The sequence below is a fragment of the Lygodium microphyllum genome, chromosome 16, assembly GCF_053477565.2.
Source record: "Lygodium microphyllum isolate KBCC chromosome 16, Lygodium_microphyllum_v1.1.10, whole genome shotgun sequence".
Taxonomy (NCBI): domain Eukaryota; kingdom Viridiplantae; phylum Streptophyta; class Polypodiopsida; order Schizaeales; family Lygodiaceae; genus Lygodium; species Lygodium microphyllum.
The window spans coordinates 85,918,671-85,942,406 of record NC_141150.1 but is presented as its reverse complement, the minus strand read 5'-3'; the positions used below and the strand labels follow the sequence as shown (position 1 = coordinate 85,942,406).

The following is a 23,736-nucleotide window of genomic DNA, read 5'->3' as shown; positions in this document are numbered from 1 at the left end:
TCTCATCCAATGGCTATCAACTTCCTAAGGAAGGAAAAATGCTCCGCCGCTGCTGCTGTTGAGAGACTTTTATTGAGCATATCTCTATGATTTTGATTAGTTGAGATCTTGACAAGCTCAATAAACTTATCCTCAATGACCTCTTGAATAAAGTGGTAACACACCTCAATGTGCTTCATTTTCACATGAAAGACTGGATTCTTGGCTGAGTGAATAGCACTCATGGAACCTGAATATAGTGTAGGGATTGCATCAATAATACCAAGGTCTTTGCCACCACTAGATAGCCTAAGGAAAGGCTTCCCTTGCAAGTCTTAGTGGCAGCAATGTAATCTGCCTCTATAGTAGATAGGGCGATGTATTTCTGCACCTTCGACATCCAAGAAACAACACCTTCAGCAAAGATAAAGACATAGCGAAAGGTGGACTTCTTCCTGCTATCTACATGTCCTGCACAATCAAAGTTAGTGTATCCCATGACTCCTATATCCTAGCCACCATAATAGATGCACATAGCTGTTGTGCCCTTTAAATATCTTATGATACCCTTGGTAGCATCCCAATGCCATCTTCTAGGTGTAGCCATATAGCATGTCACAACTCCCATTGCAAATGCTATGTCACACGATGAGTGTTGCTAGTGTCCACCTGGGTTGTAGAGCTAGGTGTGGATATGGTGGTGGTAGTGGTGGCCACCAAGAGAGTAACGTCATATTCATTCAACATTTGGTGGATCTTCTCTAGGAAACCTCCCAGATCAAGCTCCTCATTACGTGCGCGATCTAAGATGTATCCTCTGTGCCCCAAAGGGTGGGGTTCTACACTCTCTCAACCAGTTGTTTCTCCCCAAGCCTTGCATTTTTACAAAAGGCATCTTGGCCATCTCAGCCTTCTACTCATCACATTGTGGAAAATCGGCTTGACTAACCTTCATGTGAGAAGGTAAAAGACAACCAATCCTACATATGAAACTGCTCAAGGACCTTTCGGATGTACTCCTTCTGCGATAAGTAGAGGATCCCCTTAGAGAAATTGTGCATAATGTGCATCCCAAGAATATGTGAGGCCTATCGCATGTCCTTGATTTCAAATATCTTCTTAATTTGACCTTTCAAGGCATTCAACTCATCATGAGCTCTCCCAACAATCGACCTATCATCCACATAAAGGATCAAAATCATAAGGTTGTCATTATGAGCCTCACATAATACCACTAGAGAGTTTCTATTACATATGTTTAAAGGAGAGGAAAATAAAAAATAGAGAATGGTGGTTGGTTCTCGGCGTGCCGGTAGGTGGTACTTCTCTACTTTTCCTCATTTCTTTCACATGCTTCGCTTCAATGCAATGATTCTTCTTTTTCTTTTATTTCCTTTCTATCTAGCTAGGATGCAAGTATGAATCAATCCAAATCCAAATGCATCGTATCTCCACCAACGCGGGGTCTGCAACAAGGAGAGCCTCCCGGGGACAGACGAGGTAGGCGACACTGCTCTCCGCACAATTTATACTCAAAGCCTGGATTGCACGCCGTTGCATGGGATACGCGGGATGCAACAGTGTTGAAGGATAAGGCATCCTACCATCCCACGTAACTAACGGTGTTATATATGGGTTCGTTGCGGAACGTTGCAAAATGATTGCATAGTCAAATCCATGAGCTATAACCACTCAAGGTCCATCAACTAAAGAAAAGGATAGGAGTGCACTTCATGGTGTATGGGCAAGTAGATGTAGCACCAGCACAAAGAGAATGAGAGAATGTGAGAGATGAATCCAAAACTAGCAAAGTATGGTAATGACATAGGACAAAGGCAAACAAAGATCTTAAAGAACAAAAGAAAAGGCTAAAAATGATGCAAAGAAAAAGGAGACAAAAATAGAAGCTCCTTGAAAACGTTGTCATGCGGCTAATATACCCCTAGGAGAGGGTGAAGAAGACTATAATTTATGATATGATTTAAGGGAAAGAAGAGCTAATATATCTTTCTCTTAGCTCATGGAATTATATCCAAGATGCACAAGTCAATGGAAAAGGTTGATAAACCCGAAAGCCAAAGAAAAAAAATGAAAGGAACAATCAGAGTGGTAAGTGTAGAAGAGCTTCCCAATATATTGTTGAGATATTTTGCAATCACACCTACTTCAGTCCCTTTGTAAGGAGCAATGAGGGCTCATGACCAAAATCCCATACATGCACGGTAGGAGAAAGTGCCACCACTCAATTCCTATAAAGCATTGTACTTGCACTCGTTTTCTAATGCAATGATAGTACTCTTTTCTTTCCAGTAAAGTATCTATGTCAATGTACACACACAAGCTTGTGTTTATGAGTCCAAGTCTCAATCTTGGAACCTAATTCAGTTGTGTGACAATTTTTCCTTGTCTGGGTCAATGTCTTCATGAGTTTCTTCTTCCTCTTTCAACCTCCATAGCTTTTGCAACTGCCATGCTCTAGATCCCGCATATTTTAATACGGTATCAGAGACCAGTTGGGCATGCTCCTCCAGCTCCATTCTATTCTCATCTAGCTTAGCTTTAGCTTAGTCCAGATGAAGTCTAGGAGCTCATCTCCCACTCCTTCTTCTCCAAATTTCGACCTTGTGGCAGCCATAGCCACCCTACACATATCTTGCTTCAAGCCCTTATAACTCTTCAACCAGAAGAGATCTTGATAAACTTTCTTTTGGATAAGTGTTGTTTTGCTCCTAATTGCCGTGTCCACTAATCAACATTGTCATTTTTCTTAGGATCTATCATGTGGCCTCCATAACCAAGCAATACCTAGGCATCTTGGAGCCTATGGATCTCACACTACAAGACACCATTCATCATGATGTCTTCTCGGGAAATCTTCCTCAACATCAGGCGCATCTCTATGGCACATCATGCTGCAACATTGGCCATCATATGCTTCAGCATTGCTGAAGATTCGTCACGTTGTCAAAATATGTGCCCATGTTGATCGAATGCTTTGATCCATCTCTGTGCAGCACGATTTTAGTTGCCATCATAGGAGAATGATAGCTCATGAAGTAAGCTTCATCCTCATATAAGAAATTTTCAAAATGATCAAGTATAGCTCCCACAATCAGTAAAAAACCAAGGCTGGGTCAAAACCCTAATCTAGGAAGCCATAGCAAAACTTCACCAAGCTCAAAAATCTCATCATTTTCTAAAATACTTGTTTATGACATCTAATATCTCTTGCATTTCTTTAGGCTATATACCATAGTAATCTCAAATCCTACTCTAGATATTGAGAGCATGGGTTTGGTAGAAATATATAGCCAATGGTGTTGCATCTTCTACTATGAGTAGCAACACTTTATGCACTTGTGAAACCTTTTCATTGGATTTTAACTCAATAACTACATTATATTTTTCAAAATCAGAAAAAGAACAAGTCAAGTTATCCATAATAATATCCTCATCGAGGAAACCATGATCCTTAAACTTGTCACCCATGAAAATATCATATCTTATCAGTTTTAATCATGAATTCAGATCCCATTAAATAGTGCTTCCATTGACGTAAAGCTTGTACTACAGCTAGCAATTCCTTATCATAGGTAGAATACTTGAGTTTAGAGGGCTTAAGCTTGCGGCTAGAGTAGGCTATGGGATGGGAATCTTGCATAAGGATAGCTCCTATTCCAGATCCACTAGCGTCAGTGACTACTAGGAAAAATGGCCTATTAAAGTCAGGGAGTTGCAATACAGGAGCATGTGTTAAGTCATGTTTTAATAAATCAAAATACTTTTTTTAATTTTCAAACCAATGATATACAATACCTTTCTTTAATAATTTTGTCAAAGGTAATGCAAGCAATTAAAATTTTTTCACAAATTTTCTATAAAAGCTAGCAAGACCTAAGAAAGAAAGTAATTCATGCACATTTTTAGGTATCAGCCAATTCAAAATTGCTTCTATCTTTTTAGGGTCAACTTTAATACATTCAAAATTGCTTCTATCTTTTCTGATTTTGAAAAATATAATGTAGTTATTGAGTTAAAATCCAATGAAAAGGTTTCACAAGTGCATAAAGTGTTGCTACTCATAGTAGAAGATGCAACACCATTGGCTATATATTTCTACCAAACCCATGCTCTCAATATCTAGAGTAGGATTTGAGATTACTATGGTATATAGCCTAAAGAAATGCAAGAGATATTAGATGTCATAAACAAGTGCCCCTAGTCCACGGCCATCGACAGTCCAGGGAATATTCCCTTGCTAACTAGGGGAGGTTCATAATATAGTTAGAGATGCTGATCAGACTATTCTCTCAAGCTATAAAAGGAAGATCCTTCCAAAGCTATCATCAATCTATCTTTCAACTAGTTCGACTTCTTCTAGCTATCCTTAAGCTCTTCGCCTATTATCTATATAGATCACCATCTATGCTTCAAAGTAGAAGCACATGGGTGGACAGAACCATCTTCGTATTAGTTTGTTTGAACTTAAAGAAGTTTTTATTCTCCTTATAGTTGTTATGTGTTCTCTACTCATTGCTCAAACTCTGCCCGTTGTGCCATGTAAGTTCTACATATGTTTCACCCCTTGCTGTAGAAATAAAATTGAAGTATGAAATCAAAGGACAAGGAAGTGGGTAAAGTTGAGGTCTCTCTAATGATATAGAGAAGAGGGATAAATGTAATTGAGAAATAGAAGATGATAATAAAAGTATGGAAGGTGATTAGATTGGCAAAGTTGAGCTCTCTCTAATGATAGAGAGAAGAGGGATAAGCGTAATGAAGAAATCAATGAAAACGTATGTTGAAAGAGATAGGAAATCAGATTCCAATAGAAGATAAAAGAGGTCTTTTGCTTTTATTTAAGAGATGAGAAAGGAATCTCCAAACTTTTAAAGTAAGAGATGAAAAAGAAAAGCAAGAGATTAAATTATATGGAAATCTGAGAAGAAGAGAGTTAATTGGAAGAGAATATAAATCCTTTTATCATAGTGGCCTCACTATAAAGTTGGAAAAAGAAAGCTCAGAATGTAAGCAAGAGAGAATCGTTTAAAAAAAACTCTTCAGTCAATAGTTCTTAGTACATGTATAAAGTTAATGTTAGTGCTACTCATGTAAGTTTCATAACCTTCTTTTTGGGATTTGGACTTAAGGAACATTGAGGTCTCTTGGTAAGAAAAAATTATGAATGTTTATAGTTTACTTAGTTATTTAAAAATACCTTTGATGTTCTTAAATATCTACATAATTATTGGATTTAATAATTAAACCTTGGGTGAGCATGTGGAAAGTGGCAAGCCCAATCTTAATTACTAACTCTTATGGATGGGTGGACACACTCAATCGACTAACTTCTCAATCAAAGAAATTTTAGGAAGAATCATAGGAGCATAATCACCTTTAGTAGGATAGAACCCAGGCTAATACTATCTTAGGGGAGTGAGCTGAAATAATGCTAGGTTAATGGACGCAACTACCCCTCTCTAGAATTAAGTAATTTTTTGCTACTTGCATATTTCATTGGCTGCAAAGTGACAAATCTTAGATGGGTATTAGAATACTATGAGGATGACTCTCTAGGCTTTCTTTATAGACCATGTTTTCGCTAAGTTTGTTCTTCAACATAGTTGCAAACCTTTCAAGTAAGTTGCATGTTTCTCCTAAGGAGATTCCCTTGGATTCTCTAAAAAAACTTAAGAGAATGACTCATTTTTAAAAATTGGGTAAAAAATAACATATAAGTTTCTAATAATTTTAATTTTGTGCATTTCAAAATAAAAACTATTATGACACAAGGATGTTGATTTATAAACTATATCATTTTTAAAGGATTTTTTTTTCTAGAAATTAATAATAAATTAGGCATGATACATTATAATTATCTCAAAACCTAAAAAATTAATTAGTAAAATTTTGATACTTAATTGACAAGATATTTATTCATATATATCAATCTTGTATGAAAAAATGTGAAAATAACAATTTTCAAATGCTAATATGGGTTAATAACTTCATATGCAAGAAGAGGTGTCCAACTTCTCATGGGTACTCAATAAATCTAACAATTTGCATTGTCCAAGAATGCATAATTTGATGTCAAAGAGCTAGATGGAGACTCTTGAGTTTTACATGTCTGTGGATGCTCTTTAGGTTTTCATTTTATACATGAGGACTTTGATGGAGACTCTTGAGTTTTACATGTCAGTGGATCCTCTTTAGGTTTTCATTTTATACATGAGGACTTTGAAGGTAGAGCATGTTTTTGTTCAACACCTAAGGGTCCCTAGCTCCTTCATTATTATTTTGCCTCAATGCTTGTGCGGTCTTACTTTGTTCAGTAGAAGCATCACATGGGAAAAATGCTATCTTGCTTGGGGTTTGATACGTTAATGTGTTACCCAATTTGCTACCACTATCTCTCTTGCCACCAATTTCAATTTTGCTACTCTTCTTTGTCATGGTAGAGAGGGGAGGCGAATCAAATGGACCGGAGATATCCTATTTAAGAGTATACTCCCATGTTCTCTTTGACTTCTTGCTACTTTCTTTTTGACTCCTCTCTGTGACAAAAATGATTTAAAATTAGTGCAATAATTGCTCAATGTCTCTATTGTCCTTTGTCCATGGATGTGTTAGATGGGTACCTCACCTCTTTTGCAAGAAAATTTTTGAGAGATAGAGTTCTTGTGGTGGTCCTCTTTTCTAAGGCTTTTTGAAATGATCATATTTTTTTACAATGTCAAGTAAGCTTCAACATATCCTTAAAATATTCCATCTTACAAAAGGTCTCAACCTTTATTTTCTAAGGAGGCATCTTTCTTTCCCTCTTGAATGATGCACATATAAGTTCCCTACCATGTAATCGATTCAAATGTCTTCAAATGAGGTAAAATTTAGAGGCTATGTGCCAGATTCATCTTAACACCCAGCGTTGAAGGTTTCACAAGTAAAAATCCATATATGCTCTCTATCCATAGTGATAAGGCCCTTTGCAACCATAAGATGATTGTCTTTTTTAGAGATTTTTTTTTTGAAACCATTGGATGCTTTTCATGTAAGTGATACCAAGGGCAATAGAATGTCAGTCAAGCCCACATTTTCTTAAAAATGCCTCCCCGTCCAACAATAGATTACCCATATACATACTGTCATCGTAGTTGCCCATGTTACTCTCAACATGCAGCTCGATCAGCGTTCCTATTGTCAGAGGTGAGAGTGCATGACCCCTGAGTTTTATAATTATAGAGGGGGTGAGACTCAGACTTAACTCCTCTACATAGCTTGTTCAAATCAACTAAAAGTTGCAGCCATTGAGATTAAGCTGTGCTATCAGCTTTGCAACTAATTGGTTACAATAAAAAAGGCAATCATCCCATGGCACATCCCTCCATATTTTGTCACCTATGGTGCTTCTAGGAGGGACGTGTGAAGGGGAGACGCTTTTGCACATTCTCCCTTAGGTGAATAGTTATGATTTTTCTACATGAAATCTCACTTGCAACTCAATTTTTCTCATCCTACCAATAATAGAAGAGAATAGTTAGCCATTGAGTTATAGAGGGAGTATTTTACACATTGGAGATTGTGATCATCTCTCTTTTTGTCATCTTTTGGTACCCCCATAAAGGATTCAATGTATTTTTATTTAAGAACTCAAGGAAACCTTCAATTGTATGAAGATGATGAGCTTATCGAGTCGAGTGTTTATGGGTAAGGAAGATCCAACGAAGTGGCTTGCACATTGTGAATGGTTTATGTTTATGAGTCACATGTTAACTCATGAAGAGAAGCTTTATGATTTTCGTCTAGTTATGCAGGGAGAAGTAAAGATTTGGTATGAAGCTTTGGATGATGCTGTGAAGCAAGATTGGGATAAACTAACAAGTTCTCTTGTATCACACTTTGCTCATCATGAAACAGCAATACAAGTTGATGAGAAGCTTCAACGTCTTCATCAAAATCCAAGAGAGGATTTCCAAAGTTTTCTACATCGATTTGAAGCTCTTTAGTTGAAGATAGGGAAGAATACTCATATTTAACATGAAAACAACCTCAAGCTTGACAAGTTTAAGGCTTGTCTTCACCAAACAGTTTGTGAAAAGGTGGAATTGGAAAAACCACATGTGCACGCCCAGAGCTCAGACATGAGGTCTACATTGTTGGAAACCTTATTTGCAACTCTCCTATGTCTGTTTGTGTCTTTGTACCAAGCCCAAGTAAAGAAAGTGGTTCTATGTTGCCTAGTCAAACATGGGATCTATATTCTTGGACACCTTCTCTCTGGCTCTCCTGTGTCTGTCTATGCCTTTGTGTTCACCCTATACTACGGGTCTCTATATAAAAGGGCCACCCTTTTTAGCGGGTCAGCCCCTACCCCATTATATGGGCGTCCTCTTCATTAAATGGGTCTATAGATTTGTACATAAGACTCCACTTCAATGCAAAATATCTCATCACTCTTCTCCTCGGACTTGTCTAGCCACTCCTTGATTTTTGAATCGATGACTATGGCATGAGACAAGTAACCTGTGCATCATGGTCATGCATCCTCTTACATCCTTGCATTGTTGCCTCCTAGCTATTCCTACAAGTGGCATCCATGGCTATGGTACTAGACAAGCATCTTTGAGGAGATCTATAAGATGAGAAGCTTTCTATCCACACTTGAGTTTTTTGGGTTGATGCGGAGTTATGAATATATCTACCCATCTAGGTCACTTTTCGAGTGCTCACCCATGGATTCCTCTTCTGTGAGTGTTGACCCACTTAATAGATAGTTGTAGGTGACAATGTAAGGATGAAAGAGGATGCACGCTAGGACAAATTGGTACCTCATCCAGTACCATAGCCATCGATCCCAAAGTCAATGAGTGGCTAGACAAGTTCGAGGAGAAGATTGATTAGATCCTTGTGGAAGCCATGATAAAGACCTTGTAAAAAGTCACACTTTTAAGCCTTAGAATGCATAAAATGATGTGCCCTAGTAGACATATACAATGCAAGGATGAAAGAGGATGCACCACTAGGACAAACTAGTTTCTCATCTAGTACCACAACCATTGATCCAAAAGTCAATGAGTGGCTAGACAAGTTCAAGAAGATGACTAATTAGAACCTTGGGGACGCCATGATAAAGGCCTTGTAAAATGTCACACTTTTAAGCTTTGTGCATAAAATGATGTGCCCTAGACATATACATAAGGGTTTGGGAAGCACACATCACAATAGGATCATCCTAGCATCAATAAACATCACCTTTGACTACTCCTCGAAGGAAAAACATATTGTATCCAAACTCCAACTACGTAGTGTCTTATGCTTTGAAAAATTGAACTTGTATATCTAGGCAAAAGAAAATGCATTGTACCTTCAAAGGGATTAAACCATAGAATTATTCATTTATGAACCCACAGCACCATTGAGATCTTGTTTTCCTTCATTCACATATTCAAACGTTTAGTTGCAAGAAGCTTCAAATCTCACAACTATGGTGAATATCCCTATCCTCAATTGTCAATAGCACCTTCATAAAAACATAGCATGTGGCATAAGAAGTCATGGAAGATCCCAAAGAGCTCACTCGTGAGTATCATTTCCTTGCAAACTCGCCACCCTTTCTTTTAGAAACAATCATGGACTCCTCAACATGCTACTCTTCAACATTGAACAAGGCATCGTGCTGCATTTGCTAGGGCCCCCAAGATAATTACAACCATAGCTCCTCATAGGTTTATTGTGGCTAAAACTTTCCAAAACAGTAGCTAGCATGTCTCTTTCACACATCCATAATTTTCAAGCTTGACATTATTGTAATGAGCCTTTCAAGCTCCCCCCTAATGAACCCTCAATCTCAAGGCTGATAACCTATGTCTTCTAGCAATAAGGCCCCCTAGGGATTTCCTCCTACTCACATGACTATGTTACCAAAGACTGTAGAACCCTCGGCTTCAATTTGTGTAGTAGGCTAGTCTCCGACTCTAGTAGTGTATCCCCCCAAGATAACCATAGCCTCGGATACTTGTGGAATTATTCCAATCACACCTTATTGATCTAAGATGTATATTTCTTTAAAAATATAGCAACATGGCTACTAAACTACCTCTTGTTTTCTCTTATTCTGTAGGTAGTTCTACTTTTCCAAGTGGCTGAGTCATAACAGCGGCACCTTCATATTGCAACTCCATCTCAATCCATGTATTTGGGCACTCTCTCATAAAGCCTCACGATCTAAAGATATGGCATCCTCAAGACCCTAGTGATTACACCATACTCAAGACACAAAGTTGCAATACAAGTTGGCAATTCGAACATCAAATATATAACCCTTTTTTTGTACAAAATTTGTTACTGGAAATGTAAAAGCATGAAATGATTTGATTTAGGAAAAACAAATAAATACTACAATTTGTATATAAGCTAGAGTGATGATTATAAAGAAAAACACCTACCTACCAACCTCTTAAGGGTAGGATGCCTAGATAAAACAAGGTAGAAGAGGGAGCACACCTCATCAAATAGCCATGCATAGTGGGCTATGAATTTATTAGGCACTTTAACAAAAATTATTTTATCATTGTAGCCTCCCTGTAAAGTTGTAGAAAGAAATCTTATGATGTAAGTAAGAGAAAAGCCTTGTGAGAAGACTCTTCCAAAGTGTTTTCCCTTTTTTTTTGGGGGGGGGGGGGGGGGGGGGTGGATTGAAAGGAACATCGATGTCTTTGGGTAGGAAAATATTTTACATGTTTTTGTCATGTAATGGTAATTTATGATGTGTTGATATTCTTGCTAAAAGGAAGAGGTTGTGATGAACTTTGTTTGAAAAAGAAGAATTGAAAAGAGTTTCTTCTTGATCCTAAGCTTTGAATAGTTTTATATTTAAAAAAAATCTTGGATCCAAAAAATCAAGAGTTATTATAGTAGTTACAAATCCATAAAAACCTATTGAGAAAAAAGGAGCATGCTTTCCATGTGTGTCTCATGCCCCAAGCTAAATATTCTTGGTAATAAAAGCTACAACCAAACAAACAAACAAACAACAATTTAAAATAAAAATACAACAAAAGACCTTAGATCCTTACTTTGATCACTAGGAAGAAAACCTATGAAACAAAGTAAAATAAAGTCCAACCTAGAGACCATAAAGAGAATAGGAAAATATGTTCCAAGAATAGAGAGTGAGACCCTACACTCAGAATATTATGAAGGATAGATTATGGGTTGTGATCATAGATTACACTTCATCCTTAGAAACAATGAATGGTGGTAGATAAAAGAGTTTTTTTTTTGGCATTCAAGATTAGGGCCTTCCTAGAAATGATTGCTTCTAGATTTTGTATCATCTCAAAGATAAGATAAATCATTAGAGTGAACCAGATAGTTTGAATATATGGATGAACCCCACTGTCTCTAAAAGAATTAGAGTATGAGCAATACCCTTTTACAAGGAAAAGAGCACTCTAGGGTCTTAGGAAAGTGGATCAACATGGAAAACCTCAACTTCTCTTTTTCTATGAAAATGTACATGTTATATATGGGTTTGTTTCAAGTCTTTGAGTTTTTTTTACCTACTACTTGGGTTTAAAAAGCTAGTTGTCAAGGGCAAAAGTTTAGTTGCAGTTTTCTTTTGTGGTGTAATCGTAATTTGAATGTATAAAGTGCATTTAAGAGGAATGTGAAAGGAGGAAACACACTTTGAAATCCAACTCAGACTGAAAGGAAAGTTTGAAGCATGGTTCGAGATCTTGAGAGAATTTTCCAAATAAGTTCCGAACGAAAGATTGTGAAGCAAGAAACCATGGAAGTGCACCTAACTAAGGGAAGCCAGGATCTTTTGAAAGAGATCGAGGAAGAAACTATCTAAGGGTTTAATCAAAGAAGCGTTTTGCCAAGGAAAGAGCCACAATTGTTCCCTACAATCTAATGATTGAAATGTGAAACGAGAAAGTTTAACAAAACCCTCAAAAGATTCTCAAAAGTTTGTATGCAGAAGGGCGGAAAGTGTTTGACAAATTGCTTGTTAAAGACATTGTCTCATGGACTGTAATGATAAAGGCATACGTTGATAACCATGAGGGCAATTTGGCTTTACAATGTTTTGAGGAAATGAAAGAGCAGGGTATATCTGTGGATACTATCCTAGTTGTTCTCTGGTTAAAAGCTTGTGATACTACTCAAGCCTTGGAAACAGGTCGAGAAATACATGCAGAGTTGAGGAAATCAGGGCTGGAAAAAAACATTTTTGTTGGTAACATACATCCAGAGTTTAGGGCTGTTCCTATGCAATCCATAGAGTAGAGGGATGAGGATATTCAACCACCAGAGTGCTGAATTGTTGATTTACAACAAGATTTGAGTAATGCAGAGGATCATAATGAAGCCAGGGTTGACATGAAATACAAGACTGTGGATAAGAAGGTGAAGCCGGTAGCTGTACCGCTTCCACCTGACAGTGATCAGCAAATAGAGAGGGCTGCCAAACAGTTAATTTTCAACAGAGACTCTTGCTGAATTAAAAATTGAAAATGGTGATTTCTTGCTACCCACAGAGAAGCAATGCTTTCAGGATATGCTTGAGTGACATGGAAGGGGGTTTGCTTTTTTCTCGCATGAGATTGGATGTGTGAATCCAGATATTGTTGCTCCTATGGTGATCTTTACTATTCCTCATAAACCATGGAACCTCTAACCTATTCCAGTGCCTAAGGCACACCTGCCAAAGTTAATTGACTTGTGGAATGAGAAAATCAGGATGGGAATCCTAGATCCGTCATCTGCACCATACTCAAATAGGTGGTTTACGGTTCCAAAGAAGAATGGTACTCTCCGATTTATACAGGACATGCAGCCAGTAAACATAGTTATTATCAGAAATGTTGGTATAGGTCCAATTGTGGATGAGTTTGCAGAAGCAGTTGCTGGACGTGACATCTATTCTTAAGGTGATCTGTATTCGGGATATGACCAGTTTCAGCTGGCTTTGGAAAGCAGGGACATAACCACTATGAGAACTCCTATTGGGCTTGTCAAGATGTGTACCTTGCCTCAAGGTGCCACTAATTCTGTTGCGCATATGATGAATGCCATGCATAAGGTCCTTCGTGAGTATATACCTCAGCTTACCATGCCTTTCTTGGATGATGTGCCCATTAGGGGGTGTGCAGAAGAAGAGAAGAATGAGAGTCTAAATGAGCAGGGATGCAAATACTTTGTGGCTGATTATATTTCAGCTTGTGAGAAGATTTTGGCCAGGTTAGAAGAAGTGACCTTGACACTATCAGGGCAAAAATCTGTTTTTGGAGTAAATGAGGTTGTCATTGTTGGACATATGTGTGGGTATTATGGCAGGAAACCTTCACCTGAGAAGGTGGATGCTATAGGCAAGATTACAGAGTATTGTTCTACCACTTCAGAGGTACGGAGATTCATTGGAGCCTGTGTGTTTTACATGATTTGGATTTCCCATTTTACACACATAGCAGATTGTTTATATCAGCTGCTTCGAAAGGGGCAAAAATTTTATTGGGATGAGAGCCACACTAGAGCCATGCGAAAATTGAAGAAGTTATTGCAGATTGCTCCTACTCTCAGGAAAGCAGATTATAATTGCGGAAGGCCTATTGTATTGACAGTTGACACTAGTCCAATTGGCATAGGTTGGGCTATGGGTCAAGATGATGCAGATGGAAACATGTATGCTATTCGGTTTGGGGCGAAAGTCCTAAACGAGAGACAGAGGAGGTTTCTGCAAATCAAGAGGGAATTATTGGGAATTGTTACGGCTTTCAAATGTGACAAGGAGTACTTTATGGGAGCCTCAGTTGTGGTAGAGACAGATTGCTTGCCATTGATAGGTATGATTATGAGTTGCTCTACTTCGGATATAGCTATGCTGAGATGGATTGCATACATCAAGTCATTAAATCCAGAATCTAAACACATAGCAGGGAAGGATAATCCACTGGTGGCAGATATGCTGTCTAGAGCCAGATATGATGATGAGGAGACACTATTTGCAGAAGAGGATGATGCAAAAATTTCAGTCGCTATGGTTGATCATGTTTGTCATGTCTATGATATTGTGGCTTTTATAGAAGAACTCTATGTTGGAGATTGGTTGCAAATTGGCAAATAGCTTAGTACACTAAGCAAAAGAGATGAATGGACAGATAAAGAGTTCAAGAAGATAAGAAGAAAAGCCTATGGTTATTTCCTCAAAGACGGATTTCTTTGGAAGCACCCGAAGAAAAGAGGTGGATTACCATTGCGGGTTGTCTGCGATAAAGAGACCTAGTTACAGGTGATGAGGGAGTTTCATAAGAGTCCTTGGGCTGGTCATAGAGGAGTGTGGGATACTTATGAGAAAATCAAGGAGAAATATTGGTGGAAAGACATATATAAAGATGTTTCTCACTTTGTAGAGACTTGCAGAGACTATCAGATGTATTCCGTAGTGCGTCATCGAGATGAGCTTCATCCGACCTATCCATTATGCGTTCATTACAAGTGGGTAGTTGACTTGGTTACTATGCCAATGGGTCTATGGCAGATGAGGTATATTGTTTTGGCTAGAGAGGATCTTACCAATCATGTTGAGGGTAGACCTTTGAGAACGAAGACCACTAGTGCAGTGTGTAAGTTCTTATTGGAAGAAATTTTTTGCAGGTATGGCTGCGTGGGTAAGGTCACTGCAGATCGTGGAGAATTGGATGCAGATGAAGCTAGGGAGTTTTTCTCTCAACTAGGAATCAAGTTGACTCTAACCACAGCATATAATCCAGAGGAAAATGGAAAGAGTGAAAGAGGGCATCCGTTGATAGTGAAAGCATTAGCCAAAGCATGCAGAGGAAGGTTTGGAGAATGGCTGAGACTTCTACCATTTGCTTTGTGGGCTGATCGTACGACTCAGTGTTACCACAAGATATATGCCCGCAGAGTTGATGTATGGTCAGAAACCGATTATGCCGACTGAGACTTGTGCTTTGACTTGGTCAGTTTTACCTTGGCAGGAGGATTTGATGAGAGAGGAACTTTTAGCTCTTCGGATTCGGTATTTGGAGAGAAGACCAGAGGATACTCAGCTAGCTATTGATAGGTTGAAGGTTGCTAGACTAAGAAATAAGGACAGGTTTGACAACAGGCATGGATTGCGGCCTAGAGCAATAGAAGAGGGAGACTGGGTATTAGTCTTTGATAGCAGCCTTGAAAACCAACATACTGCACTTCGGAAGATGGTGAAAAGATGGTTTGGGCCGTACATAGTCAGACATGTCTTTGATAATGCAACATATGAGCTAATAGAATTGGATGGGACAGTGCTTAGAGTGCCTATTGCAGGAAAAAGAATCAAGATTTTCAAGAAAAGAGATGATGAGGATTATGCATTGGAAGAATTTGCAAGAGAAGAGCAACGAGAAGAAACTCTAATAGAAGAGACAGATGATATGACAGATAATCTTGCTGATATACCGGAAATACACAATGAACAGATTGATCTATTCATGGATCTTGATGATAATGATCCTGGATAGTCGGCCCATCCGGAGGATGCGCAGGATCAGAGGGGGTGGATATCGTACTGCTGCGCATTCGAGGTGTGGAATCCACCAAAAAGTTGTGTGTGGCATTTGTTACTTTGTACATACTTAGTTGTTGTGTTTGCATTTTTGTTCTGCGTGCCAGTATAGTGGAGAGGGGTTTGGAAGTGAATATATTTGTGGGAAGCATAGTGGTGGAGATTTTTGGAAAGTTTGGCTCAGTTTCAGAAGCACTAGAAGATCGATTACCATCTACCTTGGATCTTGCAATGGAGGTGAAGAGGAAGAAGAAACACTGAGCTTGTACATTCAAACTTTGCAAGGGGTTGTTGTTCATAGTCTTAAGGGGCACAAAGATATCGTGTATTGTGTGGCCTATTCAAGGGATGGTAAAAGATTTGCATCAGGAGGAGCGGACAAGACAGTGATTACCTGGATCTATAAAGCGTCGGGCATAGATCTGGCCAGATTTGCTAGTAGATCAGTGAACTACACTTGCAATCAATTTGTTAATAATGCAAATATATGCTGAAAGTATAAATCAAGTGAAGGCCATTTTGCAGCATATGTGGAACATGGCCTTGGTGATGAGGCACTAAAATGTTCTCAACAAATGCAACTTGAAGGTTGCAGCCTTGATCCCATCACATTCGTTTCCATCTTGAAGGCATCTAGTATCACAGGAGCTCCAGAAACAGGTTATCAAATACATAGAGAAGTAATTACTAGGGGATTTGGAACAGATGTGTACATCGGCAGCACACTGGTAGACATGTACATCAATTGTGGATCATTGGCAGAGGCATGCCAAATTTTTTATGCACTACCTGTTCAAGATGTAGTTGTCTGGTCTGCATTGATTGCAGGATACGCTGAACATGGTCTCAATGAGGAAGTACTGGAATGTTTCCAACATCTACAGCTGGATGGTATTTCTGCAGATGCTGTCACATTTATTATCTACTTGAAAGCATGTGGCAGTAGAGGAGCTGTAAAAGCAGGTCGAGAGATCCATGCTGAGATCAGGAAATCAGGATTAGAAACAGATCTTTTAATAGGAAACACGCTGATAGACATGTATGGCAGATGTGGGTTGTATGCAGAAGGGCGGAAAGTGTTTGACAAACTGCTTGTTAAAGACATTGTCTCATGGACTGTAATGATAAAGGCATATGTTGATAACCATGAGGGCAATTTGGCTTTACAATGTTTTGAGGAAATGAAAGAGTAGGGTATATCTGTGGATACTGTCCTAGTTGTTCTCTGGTTAAAAGCTTGTGATACTACTCAAGCCTTGGAGACAGGTCGACAGATAAATACAGAGTTGAGGAAATCAGGGCTGGAAAAAAACATTTTTGTTGGTAACACATTGATTGGCATGTATGGGAAGTGTGGATCTGCAGAAGGACGAGAGGTGTTTGATCAGTTGCTTGTTTGAGATGCAGTGTCATGGGCTGCATTGGTTGCATCTTATGCTCAGCATGGGCTTGGTGCATAAATTTTAGATTGTTTTAAACAAATGGTAGTGGAAGGTGTGTCTATGGGTGCCGTTTAATCTCGCAGAACAACAGGGGGATTATCAATTGCGATCCCAGCAGAATTGGGGATTCTTTCCTTCTTCTCCTCTGCTACTACTGATCAGTAGAGGATTCCTGAACGTATTGTCCATGCCAGAGGTACCAGCGCAAAGGGCTTCTTTGAAGTGACTCATGATATTTCACACCTCATATGTGCAGATTTCCTACGTGCTCCTGGTGTGTAGAGACCATTACTTGTCAGGTTTTCAACTGTGATTCATGAGCGAGGCAGTCCTGAGACACGGTTTTGCTGTGAAATTCTACACTAGAGAAGGAAACTTTGACATGGTGTGGCAAATGGTCCAAAATTGTTCGAAAGCTTCCAGATCCTAAAATTCAGTGCTACTCCTGTTGAGAAAGAAGTCCTCTTTATGCTGACTGTTCTTTCTTTCAGCAAATGAAAGAGCTATCTGCACTTCTAAGTGGCAGAATTTTGGCAAAGTGCCAGGAGGAGTAAAAAGCAAGGACAGATTATGATGTGGAAATTACTGAACAGCCATAACAGATTCTACTTCCAGATGATAACTGCCAATGATTGATACAATGATGCTGATTGATGCATTACTTCTGGTTTTGATTAAACACTCTTTCTACAGTAATCTTCCACTGCTTGCAACCAAGTTCTGCTTCACCAAGGCTTAAACAATTGGGTCAAACCTTTGGAATTGTGCGAAATTGACAATTACCTGCATGTTTACCACTCATTACTTCCAAAACCCCTGAGAAACCATTGATGGATCTGGTCTGATTTGCCATTAAATCACTCTTCTGTACCTGAATACAAAGATGTCTTCTTGATCCTATTCCAACCTCTTAGATCTTACTTCAGATTACTTTGTTCCTTTTGGGAGAGACATGCTATTTATATGACATGAGTTTTTGTCAAGACGTTTATTGGAGATGCTCCCAATCAGATGTAGCTGATTGTATGTCTCATATTATCTAAAATTGAGCTTTCAAATTGAATCTGATCTCACTAGATTGATCTTCTATCCTGAAATTAGACAAGGTCCTCCGTGGTTGCGACTTTGCTTTCGAAAACCCTTCGATAGCGCCTCGACTAGTACGTGGTGCATTTCGTGCTCACACATGCATCTCCGCAACAATCTGTCTTGCCCTAGCTGATAGAGTTGGCCTATTATTAACTAATAGGGTTGGATTTTGAGAATGAGTCGCCTCAGTCAGGCCTTTTCTATGGGTTGGTCAAGTAGTCTATACTCAAGCACTTGAACCATGTTGTATGCCTAGTATGGCATCAAGTTGGTTCTAAACATGTCTCTTTCGCTAGTAGATAGGGTGTATAGATGTGCATCTAGCAATTTGTCTCCAATGCCCTATCATCTAACGACTTCTCACCTGGGTATGTAAGACATATGATTAGCCATATAGTGTTTCTTTCCCTTGCGTACGATGAAAAAGAAGTCAAATTCAAGAAGCAAAAGTAACCGTCGAGCTATATGCATCCTATAGCGCAAGGTTTGTTTACTAGATACAGCAAGGCTTGATGGTCAACAAAGAAAATAAAGGGCATAGCCAGAAGATAATGCTGAATTTTCTTTATGAAAAACACCATCACTAGCCCCTCTCCTTTGTTTGTGTGAGTAATTCATTTCTGTATAACTATGAGTTATTTGCTAGCAAATTTTAGTAGATAGTCGAGATTGTGGTCACCAAGCTAGCACAACACAGCTCCTAGTGTGGATTTCGATCACCAGGATGATTGTCCCTCTTGGTAGCAGCGTTTAACTTCTTGTAGTTGACGCACACTCTAATCTTTCCATTCTTCTTCAGTATGGTCACTATAGGCGAGACCCAATCTGTGTGCTCAATCTCATAAATGAAACGTGCCCTTAGCAGCTTGTCAATTTCTTTCTTGATAAAGTGAGCATGCTTGGGATTCATAGGGTACGATCGCTACTTTTGATCAGCTTTGCATCGGGGGTCATGGGGATATTATGAGGTACGACACTTGGATCTACCCCTTTCAGCTCATCGAGGGACCAAGCAAAGACATCCATGTACTCTCACACAAGAGGGCAATGAGACTTTCTTCCTCTTCCTTGGTCAAGGAATCCGCAATAAAGACAAGTGAGGGTATCTCCCCTTCCTTAGGGAGATTAACCTCATTGACTTTGGTTAGCACCTCTATTAGTTCGCTTGCTTGCCCTTGTCATTTGGCTCCTAGCAAGATCACTACCCTCTTGCCTTTCTTAAACTTAGTAAATTGCTTTGGCAAGTCTTGTGGTTTCCTTTGATCTTCAGCCTGTATATCCCTAGACTACTTGTGTTGTTCTTCCTTCAACCTTCGACGCCTTAGGTGGAGTGGCAGGTCCCCTTTGGTGCGTCTGGTCTTAGGTGGTTGTGGCACCTCAAGATCACTGTGTGAACTTACCTCCGACTCATCACCGGTCAACTTGTACAACAACTCAAATTTGACAAGAGAAATTTCCTATGATTTATAGAAATTCAAAGAATAAAGAGAATTTGAACTCCTAAGGTGTTAGAAGGTTGAGTTTTATTGGGTATCCAAACCAACAAGCATTAACCAAATCTTTGTACAAGGTCTTCAAAAACCCAAAGTTAGGGGTTTTTAGGATTTTCACAAAAAGCATCACACCATAAAGGTGAAGGGAGTGAGCCCTAAAGTGAAAGCATGGAGCAGAAGCAAGAGCTATGGTGGAAGAAGCAAGAGTAAGAGAGAGAGACACACATAAGATATGGGAACTCTACTAATCACAATGTGTGATTACTCTTTCCTTTATTCAAATGTCATTGAAAGAATAAAGAATGAAGTGACAATGTGATGGGTATCCACCACTTGCAATGTATAAGTGTGCGGGTATGTAGGTACTGCCAGTGTAACTAATATACGAGTGGCTAGACATAGGCACCTTTATCCCCAACAACCTTCCACTTAAAGGAAAGTTTTCCCACTAATGAGGAGAGAATAAGAAAAAAGTGACAAAGTACAAATCTACATTATTACCACAAGATGAGAAAAGACGTCATCTCATCCAATGGCCATCAACTTCCTAAGGAAGGAAAAATGCTCCGCCGCTGCTGCTGAGAGACTTTTATTGAGCATATCTTTATGATTTTGATTACTTGAGATCTTGACAAGCTCAATAAACTTATCCTCAATGACCTCTTGAATAAAGTGGTAACACACCTCAATGTGCTTCATTTTCACATGAAAGACTGGATTCTTGGCTGAGTGAATAGCACTCATAGAACCTGAATATAGTGTAGGGATTGCATCAATAATACCAAGGTCTTTGCCACCACTAGATAGCCTAAGGAAAGGCTTCCCTTGCAAGTCTTAGTGGCAGCAATATAATCTGCCTCTATAGTAGATAGGGCGATGTATTTCTGCACCTTCGACATCCAAGAAACAACACCTTCAGCAAAGATAAAGACATAGCCAAAGGTGGACTTCTTCCTGCTATCTACATGTCCTGCACAATCAAAGTTAATGTATCCCATGACTCCTATATCCTAGCCACCATAATAGATGCACATAGCTGTTGTGCCCTTTAAATATCTTATGATATCCTTGGTAGCATCCCAATGCCATCGTCCAGGTGTAGCCATATAGCATGTCACAACTCCCATTGCAAATGCTATGTCACACGATGAGTGTTGCTAGTGTCCACCTGGGTTGTAGAGCTAGGTGTGGATATGGTGGTGGTAGTGGTGGCCACCAAGAGAGTAACGTCATATTCATTCAACATTTGGTGGATCTTCTCTGGGAAACCTCCCAGATCAAGCTCCTCATTACGTGCGCGATCTAAGATGTATCCTCTGTGCCCCAAAGGGTGGGGTTCTACACTCTCTCAACCAGTTGTTTCTCCCCAAGCCTTGCATTTGTACAAAAGGCATCTTGGCCATCTCAGCCTTCTACTCATCACATTGTGGAAAATCGGCTTGACTAACCTTCATGTGAGAAGGTAAAAGACAACCAATCCTACATATGAAACTGCTCAAGGACCTTTTGGATGTACTCCTTCTGCGATAAGTAGAGGATCCCCTTAGAGAAATTGTGCGTAATGTGCATCCCAAGAATATGTGAGGCCTATCGCATGTCCTTGATTTCAAATATCTTCTTAATTTGACCTTTCAAGGCATTCAACTCATCATGAGCTCTCCCAACAATCGACATATCATCCACATAAAGGATCAAAATCATAAGGTTTTCATTACGAGCCTCACATAATACCACTAGAGAGTTGCTATTACATATGTTTAAAGGAGAGGAAAATACAAAGTAGAGAATGGTGGTTGGTTCTCGGCGTGCCGACGGGTGGTACTTCTCTACTTTTCCTCATTTCTTTCACGTGCTTCGCTTGAATGCAACGATTCTTCTTTTTCTTTTATTTCCTTATCTGTATTTATTACTCATTCTCCTATTTCTATGTAGCTAGGATGAATCAATCCAAATGCTTACAAGGGCCTTCTGACCTCAAAATTGGCGAGGCGGGTATTGCATTACTCGGTGTCTTTGTATACGCAAATGGTTACTTCAGGTACAATGCATGCGGCCTCTTCGTAGGAGGCAACTCAACCATCCATCTGTTTTTATGTATGAGTCAAACTAAAAACAGAAAACGGTGGGTGGGATCGTTGGCCGTGGCCGGGCAGCTAGGGGGGGGGTCAATTTTCTTCATTTCTTTCTTTTGCTTCCTTATTTTTTTATTAATTATTACTTTTCTTACTCTTCTCTTCTTGTGGTTTGTTGTTGTTGTGCTGTTCCGTTCGTTGTTATGTTAAGGTAAAGTAAGGTGGTGGCAGGGGGCCGTCCCAAGCCTCCCGCGACAAGGCCGAGCATCCCCGTCCATGCCTTACCCCTCGCGAGAGACAAGCTCTCGGACGGCGGGTGGCATGGAGAGCTCACTCGGCCAACGACGACTCCGTTGCATCGTATCTCCACCAACGCGGGGTCTGCAACAAGGAGAGCCCACCGGGGACAGACGAGTTAGGCGACGCTGCTCTCCGCACAATTTATACGCAAAGCCCGGATTGCACGCCGTTGCATGTGGGATACGCGGGATGCAACAGTGTTGAAGGATAAGGCATCCTACCATCCCACGTAACGAACGGTGTTATATATGGGTTCGTTGCGAGGCTTTAAAGAGCTAGTTGTTAAGGGCAAAAGTTTAGTAGCAATTTTCTTTTGTGGCACAATCCTACTACTTTGAATGTATAATGTGCATTTAAGAGGAATGTGAATGGAAGAAACACACTTTGAGATCCTACTCAGATTGAAAGGAAAGTTTGAAGCGTGGCCCAAGCTGTTGGGAGAATTTTCCTAATAAGTTCCAAAGGCAAGATTCTCAAGCAAAATGATTGCATAGTCAAATCCATGAGCTATAGCCACCCAATGTCCATCAACTAAAGAAAAAGATAAGAGTGCGCTTAATGGTGTATGGGCAAGTAGATGTAGCACCAGCACAAAGAGAATGAGAGAATGTGAGAGATGAATCCAAAACTAGCAAAGTATGTTAATGACATAGGACAAAGGCAAACAAAGATCTTAAAGAACAAAAGAAAAGGCTAAAAATGATGCAAAGAAAAAGGAGACAAAACTAGAAGCTCCTTGAAAACGTTGTCATGCGGCTAATATACCCCTAGGAGAGGGTGAAGAAGACTATAATTTATGATATGATTTAAGGGAAAGAAGAGCTAATATATCTTTCTCTTAGCTCATGGAATTATATCCAAGATGCACAAGTCAATGGAAAAGGTTGATAAACCCGAAAGCCAAAGAAAAAAAATGAAAGGAACAATCAGAGTGGTAAGTGTAGAAGAGCTTCCCAATATATTGTTGAGATATTTTGCAATCACACCTACTTCAGTCCCTTTGTAAGGAGCAATGAGGGCTCATGATCAAAATCCCATACATGCACAGTGGGAGAAAGTGCCACCACTCAATTCCTATAAAGCATTGTACTTGCACTCGTTTTCTAATGCAATGATAGTACTCTTTTCTTTCCAGTAAAGTGTCTATGTCAATGTACACACACAAGCTTGTGTTTATGAGTCCAAGTCTCAATCTTGGAACCTAATTCAGTTGTGTGACAATTTTTCCTTGTCTGGGTCAATGTCTTCATGAGTTTCTTCTTCCTCTTTCAACCTCCATAGCTTTCGCAACTGCCATGCTCTAGATCCCGCATATTTTAATACGGTATCAGAGACCAGTTGGGCATGCTCCTCCAGCTCCATTCTACTCTCATCTAGCTTAGCTTTAGCTTAGTCCAGATCAAGTCTAGGAGCTCATCTCCCACTCCTTCTTCTCCAAATTTCGACCTTGTGGCAGCCATAGCCACCCTGCACATATCCTGCTTCAAGCCCTTACAACTCTTCAACCAGAAGAGATCTTGATAAACTTTCTTTTGGATAAGTGTTGTTTTGCTCCTAGAGCTTCTCTGTATCACCTTACAACTTGACGTTGCCCTGTCCACTAATCAACATTGTCATTTTTCTCAGGATCTATCATGTGGCCTCCATAGCCAAGCAATACCTAGGCATCTTGGAGCCTATGGATCTCACACTGCAAGACACCATTCATCATGATGTCTTCTCGGGAAATCTTCCTCAACATCAGCCGCATCTCTATGGCACATCATGCTGCAACATTGGCCATCATATGCTTC

General features: G+C 39.6%; 1 protein-coding gene across 1 annotated transcript in view; it reads left to right on the top strand.

Annotated features, from left to right (window-relative positions):
• LOC148023067 (pentatricopeptide repeat-containing protein At4g18520, chloroplastic-like) overlaps positions 1–16,947 on the top strand; it is a 47,062-nt gene extending 30,115 nt beyond the window's left edge. Inside the window, exons 7-9 of the mRNA XM_087695308.1 lie at positions 15,655–15,730; positions 16,045–16,699; positions 16,784–16,947. Of these exons, the coding sequence (XP_087551434.1) occupies positions 15,655–15,730; positions 16,045–16,699; positions 16,784–16,947 (895 nt within the window). The remainder of the gene's footprint in view (positions 1–15,654; positions 15,731–16,044; positions 16,700–16,783) is intronic.
• The last annotated feature ends 6,789 nt before the right edge of the window (positions 16,948–23,736 follow it).